General features: G+C 42.3%; 1 protein-coding gene across 1 annotated transcript in view; it reads right to left on the minus strand.

Annotated features, from left to right (window-relative positions):
* The window catches only part of LOC149451674 (arsenite methyltransferase-like), a 42,253-nt gene that overhangs the window by 2,163 nt on the left and 27,269 nt on the right, over positions 1 to 12,821 (minus strand). Inside the window, exons 9-10 of the mRNA XM_089690229.1 lie at positions 12,265 to 12,407; positions 9,988 to 10,098 (exon numbers count right to left, since the gene is read on the minus strand). Of these exons, the coding sequence (XP_089546355.1) occupies positions 9,988 to 10,098; positions 12,265 to 12,407 (254 nt within the window). The remainder of the gene's footprint in view (positions 1 to 9,987; positions 10,099 to 12,264; positions 12,408 to 12,821) is intronic.

Here is a 12,821-nt window from a genome sequence, read left to right on the forward strand (position 1 = left end):
CTCTCCAATGCTCTCTCCTTCACCATCTGCTATTCCCCCTGAATAGGTACCGCTGTGCATGTACTCAAAAATTCATGGGATGGTGGCAATCATGAAACAAAAACACAAAGATCCTCCATAGTGCAAAACTGTATATCACGTTTATTCTGTTTAAAACCGCCAAGTTGCAACTCACATTTCAGCAGACGAAATTTCACTTGTGACACCTCTCATGGGTGTACTGAGGCACTCTGGTGTAGCAAAATGGCGCCAACCCGGAAGTGCGTCACCACGTCACTACGTCACATCTACGCGTTACGCCACTCCCCTCGTAGCTTCGTCAGGATAGTGTCATGGTCATTTCCCCTGGTACTTATAACGGGATCTTGTTGTCCATTGGTTGGTAATTATGTCAGTCATCGCGGCCATTTTGTTGAAGTCGCGATATTGTGGGACATTGTACCGCAGCCATTTTTTCCTAGTCACCCATTTCTATGCTATTATTACCACCTCTATTTACTTGATCCACTGCCGCAATACAATGTAACTGGTAAATAAAATAACCACTAGGATATTATTAATTATATTCATACCAGTGAACTGTCCATATTACGGTCATATATAACCTATACCAATATCTCTATTAATAATAGTTTTACTCCATCTGCTCTTTAACTTAGTATGTGATGCTGCTATTCCTTGATGATAGACCAAATGTACATGTCATAAAAGATTTTTTTAAAAAAATATGTAATATAATTAAAAAATACATGAAGTGACAATTTTATTAATATAAAATATATAAAAAATAGAATTGTGTCTCTAAATTAAAACCGCGTAAACGCATGGCGGTAAAGTCAGAGAAAAACCGAGTTACCAGATTGACACAGTATGCCCATGAGGGGTGTACTTATCTACATATATCAATACAAAATAAAACAATTAAAAATCACTAATGAAACAGTTGAGATCAAATTCAACATTTAACCCTTTGGGGGCTTGGGTTTGTAAAACATATATCCACTTTGACTCCATTTTACTCAATGTGCGGATCTTATGGCTCCCACGCCAATGTTTTTTGTATCTTTCTATGCCCCAAAATTGTAATTCTGCTGGATCTTTATTGTGGCATATTGCAAAGTGTTTGGATACACTGTGTTTAGGGAAGCCCTTTCTTATGTTCTGAACATGTTCCCTTATCCGCTTCCAAAGAGGTCTTTTGGTGCGTCCAATGTACTGAAATCCACATTTGCACTGTAACCCGTATACAACCCCTTCCGTTCTACATGTTATGAAGTCTTTAATTTTGAATTCTTCTCCACTGGTCATTGATTTAAAAGTAGACCTCTTCTTATTCAGCCCTTTTACAGCTTTACATGCATAACATTTTTTGCAAGGAAAAAATTCATTTACATCTAGAAACGTAACCCTTTTATTTTTGGAAGGTGGATTTACTATATTTTTCACTACTTTGTCTCCTACATTTGGTGCCTTTCTATATATGAACCTTGGTTGCTGTGATATTATTTTATTTAATGTATGATCCGTTTTTAAAATAGGCCAATGCCTTCTAAAAATTTGCTCCACTTTCCTATATTGACTATTAAAATCCAAGATCAACATGGGTTCATCTATAAAGTTCCGGTCCTTAACTCTATCCTTCAAAAGTATCTGCCTATCCATATTAGACACCTCCCTACTTTGGGCTTTAATTCGTTCCTCTTTGTACCCTTTCAATGTGAGTCTTTTTTCCATGATTCTAACCTGTTGTTGGTAGTCTTCTTTATGTGTGCAGTTACGTCTCAACCTAATAAACTGACCCTTAGGAATGTAGTCGCAAGTGGAAACCACAAACAGGTACGAAGCAGAAAGTTTCTCAGCTTCTCTGCTCCACAGCCACGAGGATGCCACCAACTGACATTCTCAGATGGGCCCTCTGCATCCAGATCCCTGTCGGTATAGAAGGACTGTGCCTGGATATTAGCTTGAGCACTGGGCATGGCAGTTCTAGTTACATCATTCAGAGGCTGTTACATGTATGATCTGTGAGTGCAACTAATGATTTCTAACTATTAAAGCTGTTTTCCATTTAATGCACCTATTCTGCTACGTCTTTGCTAAAAAAAATCCCAATACGTGTAAATTAGTTGGTTTACGTGAAGTGATAGCGTTTACAAATGGCGGTATATATACTGTATTTTTTTTTTCTACTAGTAATGGCAGCAATCAGCGACTTATAGCGGCATTGCGGCGGACATTCTGACACTGGGGGAAACTGACTTGGTGTCACTGACATCCCCAGCTGCACCAATACCGTGATCAATGCTAAAAAAAAAACACTGACACTGTACTAATGGCACTGGGCAGGAAGGGGTTAACATGAGGGGCAATCAAAGGGTTAACTGTGTGCTGGGTGTGTTTTACTAGGGGCTGTGTGTTTGTGCTTCACTGTAAGCACACTGCTTTGTATGGCTGTGCACAGCCATGCAAAGCAGTGTGCACGAGCTGACATGGAGAAGAACTGTTTTCTCCTCCCATCGGAGATCCTCGGCAGTCACTGGGCGCCAGCGAGTAATCACCGGCCAGGACCCCGTGATTGACAGCCGCGGCCGTGAAAGACAGTGTGGGTAGGGCGCATGTGCGCGTCATGCGCGCCCCCTACCCAGAAATGCAAAATCGCTTATATATAAACGTGATTTTGCACACCCATGGCACCCTGTAGCAGTATTTCTGCTATAAGGCGGATAGGAAGTGGTTAAAGGATAAGTTCACCTTTTGTAATGTTACACTCATATTCAGGGTGTAACATGTAACATGTTATGATCTGACCAGCCCCCACACCTCCCGATCCTCTTTGTGACAGGGGATCTTCTCCTCCCCGCTAGCTGTCACAATTTTAAAAAATCGTGGCCGTGTGTGGCTCCGCCTGACCGCATCATTCATTCACAGCATTCTGTGAATGGGAAAACTACAAGTTCTGACAGCCTTTGCTCCACAGTGCTGTAGTTCACTTGTAGTTCATTGATTCTTCCTGTCAGTAAGTATCTGTTTGCCTGTACAGGATGTACAAGCAAGCAGATATACTGACAGGTCAGGGGGAGACGTGCGATAGATTAGATTAGATTAGATTAGATTAGATATTATTTTCTTTTTTACATTTTTTTGTAGCAGAGAAAGAAAGAGGAAAAGGGAGGAAAAGGAAAGAAGGAAGGAGGGGAAAGAGGGAAAGAAGGAAGGAGGGGAAAGAGGGAAAGAAGGAAGGAGGGGAAAAAAGGAAGGAAAGGAGGGAAAGAAGGAAGGAAAGAGGGAAAGAAGGAAGGAAAGGAGAGAAAGGAGGGAAAGAGGGAAAGAGGGAAAGAAAGAAAGAAAGGAGGAAAAGAAAAAGGGAAAGATGGAAAGAAGGAAAGAGAGAAGGAGAGAAGGAAGGAGAGAAAGGAAGAAAGAAAGGAGGGAAGAAGGAAGGAGGGGAAAGAATGATGGTGGGAAAGAAGGAAAGAGGGAAAGAAAGAGGAAAAGAAGAAAGGAGGAAATTAAAGAAAGAGAGAAAGAAAGGAGAGAAAGAGAGAGAAAGAAATAGAAAAAGAAAGAAAGGTGGGAGAGAAGACACAAGGCTGGCGGGGAGTGTGGGCAGGGCAGACGCAGGAGGAGGAGGAGGGGCAGAACCAGCTTTCTGTCTCCTCTCCCGTCTGTGGTGGGTGGGGAACTATCAGCACTGGGGACACAATATGCTGACAGATCCCACACAGCAGCTGCAGGGAGGGGGGAAGTCGGCGGCAGTGCTACAGGAGATAAGGGGGGGCTGGCCACAGGGTGAGCATACAGGAGCCCACGGCATGCAGGAGATGGATAGGAGAGGTGGCCAGGTGGCACAGAGGAACTAAGAAATGCACGGCCCGGTTCCTCTATGTGCCGCCCGGCCCATCTCCTCTCCAGGTGGCCCTGGTCCAACGAGCAAATGCCCGGTGTGTCCTATGGCCAGTCCGGGCTTGGCTGCAATGGTCTAAAATGCATGGACCTATTTTGTGTCCCAGTCCGGGCCTGTTCCCCATGGTTAAAGTCTGGTTTCTGCTCTAATTCTGAATAGGCTAATCTTTAACTCAAACCGTTGACTGATACAGATGCTGAATAATGTCAGAAACAGAGGTGGAGAAGATATAGATTAAAGTTGGCTAATTTCTCTTTGTACCTGCAGGTTGCTGGGGGTCTGCATTGTCCAAGTAATTTCCTGGGTAAAGCTCACATTCTTTCTTCCAACCTTTTCCATCAACCACCTCTCACTATTTACTCATGCCAGACCCAAGCTATTTCACATTAACATCAGCAGCTTCATCAGTTCTACATCAGTTGTGTGTCGCATAACAAAACATAGGGTTTGATTTACTAAAGGCAAACATACTGTGCACACTGCAAGTGCAGTTACTCTAGAGCTTGGTAAATGAGGGAAAGTGCTACTGATGTCCATCATCCAATCATGTGCAAGCAAAATTGGTGTTTTTTAATTTTCCTTGTATTCGATTGGGTATTCTTTACAAAGCAAAGCTTTACTTCATTTACTTTTGAGCAATTGCACTTTAGTAAATAACCCCAGTGTGTCCTGACCAGCTTCCTGCTCAATAGAGTGTCATGACCCTGCCCTATGCAGATGTTTCTCTAAAAAATGTATAATGTGTTACTGCTAGGCTATAACTACTCTGAGTTGGTTACCTTCTTCTAGGTTTTGTAGGTTTGCTCCAGCCTGTTGCAAGAAGGAGGTTTCAGTAATCATTGTGGGAAGGTTTAACCACTAGCTCCTGACTATTTATCTGAATCCTGCCAATAGTGTTGTTCAGAAGTATGGTTTAAGAGATGATGTTTGGGACCACCTTTCCCGCACTCACGGTCTCTCTCCTGGGCATCTCCCTTGCAGGAGACCCTTGTGAAGAACGTCTGGCCTCAATATGGGCCATGTGCTGAGGGCCCTACATTCCAAAACCATTTGTTGAAGTGCATGCTGGAAGGGAGCTGGGCTGAACAGAGATACATTTGGGATAGAAGTTGCTAGACCTTAGAAAAGGAATCTTTGGCTCATGAGTAGTTTTTGTTTACTAACAGGATTCAGGAGCTAGGAAACATTGTGACTGCTTTCAGAGTCACAAATTTATCGAGCTGCCTTCTGTTTACTAGTATATATTTTAGAGTTGCCTCTCTTAGAACATACTGCTCATTCAATATATCTGTTCTATTTTGTGCTTTTTGGGGTATCCTGTCCTCTAAACCTTCTTTCCAGTTTGAGAATTGTAAGGAAGAAGTATAGGTGAGCGCTTCTAAGAAGTATCTGCTAGCTCCAAAACGGTGACACACCAACCATACAAAAAAAGAATACTGCAGCGCTGAATATCACTATACCAAAATATACATTACCTTACAGTATAAGTGAAAAATAATCAGTACATAAAATACTAAAAATTACTGCACAAAGTATATGTGCAAAAAATTAAAATCATCTCCAGTTAATGCTCTAAAATTAATGTCCAAGATAAGCATCAATCTATATAACATAAACCAACAGGTATTACAAAAAGTCATTCATTAAGTAGTGGTGAAAAATAAATGTGTCCAATCCATAAAGTGTATGTCCAAATTCTTGTAACTTCCAAAACAGTGCAAGGAAAAAAAGGAAAGAGCTCCACCTTATCACCAGCCATGTACAATCCTTCCACCCTTATGCACTCACCAGAGGGCTAAAATACAAATGCATGTATTATAGCCAGTGTTGTATACTCCAAGTACTAACTCCAGCGTCCCAACCCTTGGTCACCACTCAGATTTCCTAGATTGAAAAGTGCTCACACCATGGAACCCAGATGAAGATATAGAGTGTAGTATTTTATTGTTAAAATCTCTAATACATAGTGTTAAAAACAGCCACTTTGTTGCATCAAACAAACAATCAGTCTGGACTTACAAAGGCGGCCGCCGATCCAAATTCTGGAACTGGCAGTGTGACGTCAGCACGTAAGGCCACTACCAATGCGTTTCGTGCGCATGCACGCCTTCAGGGGATACGCCTACTCTTTGAGAACTGCAATGAACAGTAAAATGACTATAGAGACTGAAGCCTGAATGTTACCAGTGGTTTGCCAGAGAGCCAGTTCATATACAAGGCAGGCAGCCATGGGACATGTAGGAAAATCCAATTAATTCTAGCAACTCCCTAGGGAGTCATTGCTGCAACAGCTTGGACCTGATTATCAAAAAGGCAGAGACCAGGAATGAGTTGAGGTGTATTCAGATCCTAGTCAGAAACCATATGAATGAGTCCTCCAGGAAGCTGCCATCTGTACTGTGCTAAATATCTGCAGTTGGGGCATTCCCCACCCCTGGTGTGGGGAATTCTTGGGCTGCTTTTGTTTGGCCCAGTAAGCTGCCATCTGTACTGGGCTAAATATCTGCAGCTGGGGCATTCCCCACCCCTGGTGTGGGGAATTCTTGGGCTGCTTTTGTTTGGCCCAGTAAGCTGCCATCTGTACTGGGCTAAATATCTGCGGCTGGGGCATTCCCCACCCCTGGTGTGGGGAATTCTTGGGCTGCTTTTGTTTGGCCCAGTAAGCTGCCATCTGTACTGGGCTAAATATCTGCAGCTGGGGCATTTCCGACCCCTAGTGTGGGGAATTCTTGGGCTGCTTTTGATTGGCCCAGTATAATGACAGCTTCTCGATGAGCTCTCTCAGGTGGGTTCGAGCTAGGATCTGAGTAAGCCTGAGCTCATCCCCTGAGGAGACCAGCAAGGAATCCTCCACAGAATTTCATATTGTCCTTTTGGATTCCTTTGCAAAAACAAATGGCTACCCCTGAAAGTTTTATGTATATTACCAATGAAGAGACTAAATATATTTAGAACAGGCTTAAAAATGCCACGCAACGCAATAGATAAAGTGTTCTTGGTCTTTTTGGTAGTGTAATATATCGTTACGTGTATTTTCTGCTGTAAATTCTCTGTTACATCATTTCATGTAATCATTAGTTGAGCAGAGAACAAAACAGTCACATAATGTGACCTAGTAAAACTAGTATTCATTAACTTGCTCCAAATTACCATTCAAGCATTAACTGAGTCAAGTGGTGCAATTGTGTTACAGTGTGAATGTGTGCCACAGCATTCTCCAGCAGGTGCCGGTTTTCCTATCAATTGCCAGGAAATGACTCTGGTTTAAACTAGTACTTCTTCTAGTACACAGCTGGGGGTTGTAGGCAAACTAATGAACTTTTGACATAGGCAAGCAGCTAGGGCGTATTAATCAATATTTGTTGTCACATTGGATAACATCTTAAATTCTTGGATATTGTGAAATGCCAGTTTGTACCAGATTCACTTAGTTTAAAAGCATTTAGAGGCATTGTCACAACGGTCGGTTGAGTACTTCTAATTTTATTTAGGAAGCATTATTGTTAAATGTGCTTACAAGCAATGTGATTATTAACCAACAGTCATGGTGGTGTGATGCTATGGTTATTTGTAGTAATGGTAGCAGACATCTTTCGAAGTCTTTTATTAGTAGGGTTGGAGGTTTAGGGTCACCATACACATTACAATCTGACCGTGCTAACTTAGTACAACCACCTTATCAAAGCTATGTAATATGAGGACCAGTGATGAGCTTGGGCATGGTTGGGTTAGGATCTAAACTTGTGAGCTCCCCAGGAAGCTGTCAATTATACTGGTCAATCATCTGTGGCTTTGGCAATTCTACTACTAAAGTTCAAAACATTTCTACTACCTGATATTAAAGAGACCCTGTCACCAACTTAAAACCACCAACTTACATTGCAGGTAAAAGCCTAAAAACAACTATTATTTTAAATTCTTGTAGCCGTTTGTAAGCAGGTGCTTACAGGGTGTCAGTGTGCATTTTAAGCCCTGCTTGCACTGCAGAATTCCTGTGTTAATGTCAATACTTTGATTGCACTAAGCACTTAGGCCGGCCATACATGGGTCGATTTGTTAACGATTTTTCGTTTGAAAATCGGACCTAAGAATAATCGGGCGATTTTCGCTCTGTTAGTGGGGCAATGGCACCGGCCGATTTTCATGGTTCCTCCCCATTTCGTTTATCGGGCTTGTTGGAAGATTCTTGAAAAACTACAGATTATTTAAATCATTGGTGGCACCATCGGATTACAGAACGAATTATGAATTCGACCCATGTATGGCCTGCTTTAGTTAGGCTGCCCAGGTGGAATGGGGTTAAGCCATGTTCTGCATTCTCCCAGGCTTTCTAGGCTCTGTCCTTCTCACTGTGCTGCTAATAAAAAGGTGGAGGGCTCTGCTCAGAGCCTGAGCCATGGTCCGCATGGGAAAGAGAGGAGAGGCACAGGAGAAAGAGGTAACTATCAGCAACATTGTGAGCACCTTTTGGGGAGATCCCCCTGGAACCAAAACTCTTCCACACTATGGACTCTTACCTTGGAAGGTATGGGTTGGGCAACCTATGTTTAACTAGTTAGGGGAAGACTGTTATTTTACTGTTGGACTGTACTGTTAAGAATGTGTAGTAAAGTTTCATTAACCATTTCATGCCTGGTCAGAAGTCACTGCAAAGGGGTGCATGGTGGTATATGGCATATTACAAAGAACAGGGCCTGTTACACACACAGGGTGAAGAGGAGGACTTGTAGTTGCTAAGAGTAACCTACACAAAGGAGCTAACCAGAACTGCATTCATGTGGCGGAGACCTCAGGAACATAGTCGCAGGTATGGAAGGAGTTAACCAAGTTACCTTGTGCTCGCAGAAGCAGGGCTGCGGTTAGAAACAACGGGGCCCCATACAGCCAACCTGAGAACCCCCCCCCCAAAAAAAAACAGTTTACTATGCTTCAATTATGGTACCAATCACTCTTTGTGTTCATTCATGAAAGGAAGGGACTGGTAAATGCAACATATTTACCAGAACCTTTGCCCACTCTCCATCGTGAAGGATCCTATTGTGTGCTTGCAGCAGCAAAGCCAGCAACACTGCAAGGGTGGGGGCACACAGGGGGGCCTGGGCAGTGGGGACAATTATATGTGCACATGGAGGGTGATGGGTTCAGCAGGGGACAATTACTGGAGCTGTACCCCTATATGGCTCTTTCTGCAGCAGCTGAAAGCCAGAGGGAGGGAGAGGAGAAGAAACCAGCCGTCAGCTGCTGCAGAGAGAGCCACACAGGGGATCGGTTCCAATAATTCCCCCCCCCCCCCCACAGATCACCCTTCCTGCCCAGATCTGATTCACCCAGGCATCCTGGGCCCCTCTGCTGGCTTGGGTCCCATACAGGAGGACTGGAGGTACCCCCTTATCCACAGCCCTGTGCAGAAGGTTTGCGCGGTGTCATGGCAAAGCCTGTATTCTATCACTGTGAGTGAGCAAATAGGAAAGTTGGACTGGTGGAACAGGACATTGCTCCAAGGTGTTTCCCAAGTGTCACATTCCAAGAACAGGAGTACATATCATGGGACAGTGTGGCATGTGCAGCAAAGCCGCAGGGTATGATATGGATGCACTGGGTGTACGGCTTATTTCTAAGTCAGGGTGCCATCATAATGTTGAATTTCACATGAAGGCGGTCCCGTCTGGTCCTGGGCATTAGTGAGCGCATACACAAGAGGAAGAGAGAGAGTAAAGGCCTCATGTGCATGGGCAATGTGCCCCAGCCCACAAGTTTTCCCTTCTGTAAACTTTTACTGAAGCTGCTATTAAGGGAGCAAAAAGGAATGCTATAGCATGTGACGTGAGTGGCAGCTCTAAATCCACTGGCACTACTGATATCTAATATAGTAATAAGATGTAGAAAGGCTGGTCTAAATGGTGGACTGGATGTCTATTGCATTCAGTATGATGATGAGTCCCTGCCCTGATGCCGCACTACAGCCCTGTAGCTTCTAGTTACACCACTACATCTTAATGTGTCATAGGATAGTTCTTGCTAACAAGTACACTCTTTACAAAAACTTCTGAAATGTGCAGAGCACATGTGAAAATGTAACTCACCTTTTTAGACCCAGACATGCTATCGAGTGGCTGAAAAGAAAAGTGATGCCCAAACCGAGAATTTTTCAGAATTCCACATAGCTCCTCATCCACTTCTACAGCTTTCCCTTCCTGAGAAAACAATATAATTAAATGTTCATTTTCTGAGAAATATTCAACTTTTTACAAGTACCAAAGATACAGGACTGTAAAATGAACAGGGAGCACACCAACATAGTATAAGATACTAAATAAAAGTGTATTTTAATAAATGTCTTGTACTCACAGAAACACTTGTAAGCGCATTTAACAAATCTTCCATAAAATACAAAATCTCTCTGACCAATAGGCACATTTGTCCCAGTGTCAAACCTTCACAGCCAACATATGTACTGCCTCAACTGTTCATCCTGGCTGACATGTTTTGAGAGTGTACTCTCTCTGATGAAGACGTTACGCCCTTGAAACACATAAGCCAGGATGCATTATTGAAGTAGTGCTTATGTTGGCTGTGGGGGTTTGAAAATCAGAAAATATGCAAATTGGATTTTTATTTATATTTGTTGTATGTGCTGAGGGTAATAGTTTGAATATACCTGCAAGAGACACAGGGTGTATTTTAAAAAGCAGTAAATATCTGGACTTCATCATTACTCCACGATGTGTGGTGGCATGGCTGTATATTATGACGTATATAGCAGCCATAGCACCCATAAGGCGGCGGGTGTCCAATGTGAGGATCTGTACTGGAGGTTTTAATGCTGGTGAGCATATCAGCAAATATGGTTGAACAATATTTTTGGATATGGGGGCACCCATTGACTTTAATAGATTGTGTAGTCTGTGATTGTAGGACCAAAGCTTTGGGTTCTTTTATTCATAGCACCCAGGTAGCTTTCTCCTGAATGGTGAAGACACCTGCGGGAGGTTTGTGGTTTTGCAACTATGAGCGGTTAACCTAGTAAAATTTGGTCTGTAGGCACTATTATTTATTTCAGGTACTAATATAACGACATCAATTTACGCAGTGCTTTACATATGTTGTACATTCACCTCACTCCCTAACCCTTAACCCATACAATCTAAAGATCCTAACCCAGTACACACATACACAAGCCAATTTACCTATCAGCTTGTATTTGGAGTGTGGGAGGAAACCCATGCAGCCACAGGGAGAACATGCAAACTCCATGCAGGTAGTTCCATGGTTGGGATTCAAACCACTAGTGCTGCAAGGCAGAAGTGCTTACCACTTAGCCACTGCGCTGCCCTATTCAAATTTATATTCATTTTATATCTAGTAGGTCATCCATGGGAGTCAATATTACACTTGAGGATTAATCAGCTTCACCAAAAGGAAAAAATATAAGATCCTAATATACACTCTATCAGTAGGTACATTCTAGTATCAATATGTTCAGAGCAACTATGTTGCATTCGGAAATATTTGATGTTCTTGTGTACATAAGTCTTATACCTACAGTGAATGTCACATTTAATGCTTTATAAGGGCTCATGTACACTGCAGCTGCTAAACTGACGTTCAGGAGCTTTTCTGCATTTTTTTTAGCAGCCCCTCGAACTCTCCCTAATGTTTTCCTATGTGTCCATGTACACATAGTCGTTTACAGTCATTTACAGGCAGTTGAGTTTACAGTCGTTTTTTTGAACGCACCAAACTTGCGTTCAGGAGTAGATTTTATCAGCATTTCAAATGCCAAATGCTTGTAAATGCAGCTAACCGCGTTTATAAGTGTTTGCGTTTAGAAGCGTTTTTTTCACTATTCCATATCCAAATGCTGTCCAGAGCCTTTTTTCATCATCAGAAATGCATGCAAAGCGTTTTCCATGTATTCAAATGGACCCGATACACCAGCGCAGTCAGTTCCAGGTTTTGCGTGATGTAAAAAATGGTAGAACGTGCTACATTATGCTCACGATGGGATCCATAGTGAATACAACCAGAAAAGACAGGTCATCTCAACACATACTGCTCTCTCTGCTTCTGCTCTCTCTATTTCTCTCAAAATGTCTGAAATAGTTAATTTTTCACTGTTTTTTTTACTGCATTCTGGGCATTTTGGAAGGTCTCCTGATGTTATCTTTAAAAAGTGCTTCTAAACGCAAACGCACATAAAGGCGCAAAAGCCCGGTATGCAAACGCGGCTAAACAACCGTTTTTTAACCTACGTTTTCCAGCAGTCAGTTTACATCGTTCAGAAGTGTTTTCCAATCGTCCCGTGTACATGAGCCCTAAATATATCACAAATAAAATGTATCTTTTCCAAAATGTAGTACCATGAGTGTGTAGTTAGCATCAAACTGAATTTCCTTTTCATAGCCTGTAATTCCTCCTGTGTAAGTCACCAGGTTCTGCTCCTTCACAATTTCCTTTGGCAGTTTGAACAGGCGAAAGGTAGCAGAAACAAATTTATGGTCACCTGAAACAAATAGTAGTATGCATAATACCTGTGAAAATGTAATGCAATCAACAATAAAATCCAGTATTTCACCAAATAGTGCCATTTATCTTCCTCTCTAAATTCTTTTATGAATATCACAATGTATGTACTTCATAGATGCTAGTGGTGTAACAGTGATACAATTACAATTTTCTTTAAGTGATATTAAACCCTCAGTTTTTTTAAGTAGATTCAGCAGCTGATTTAATCTCTTACTGAGTATGCATTTTCTTTATTATTTAATCCTTGCCTACGTTCCAGTATAAGCTGGTGCTATGACTGCTGCCCTAGGTTTCCTGTTTCAGGGTGGCTCCTTTCTCTTGCAGTCCTATGAAGCCATTCTTGTTTATAGGGACTAGAGTTGTGTCTCTCTACACTGTGTGCATCGCCCCT

Source organism: Staurois parvus, unplaced genomic scaffold (assembly GCF_062004578.1).
Source record: "Staurois parvus isolate SC_StPar_1 unplaced genomic scaffold, SC_StPar_1.0 ptg000525l, whole genome shotgun sequence".
NCBI lineage: Eukaryota > Metazoa > Chordata > Amphibia > Anura > Ranidae > Staurois > Staurois parvus.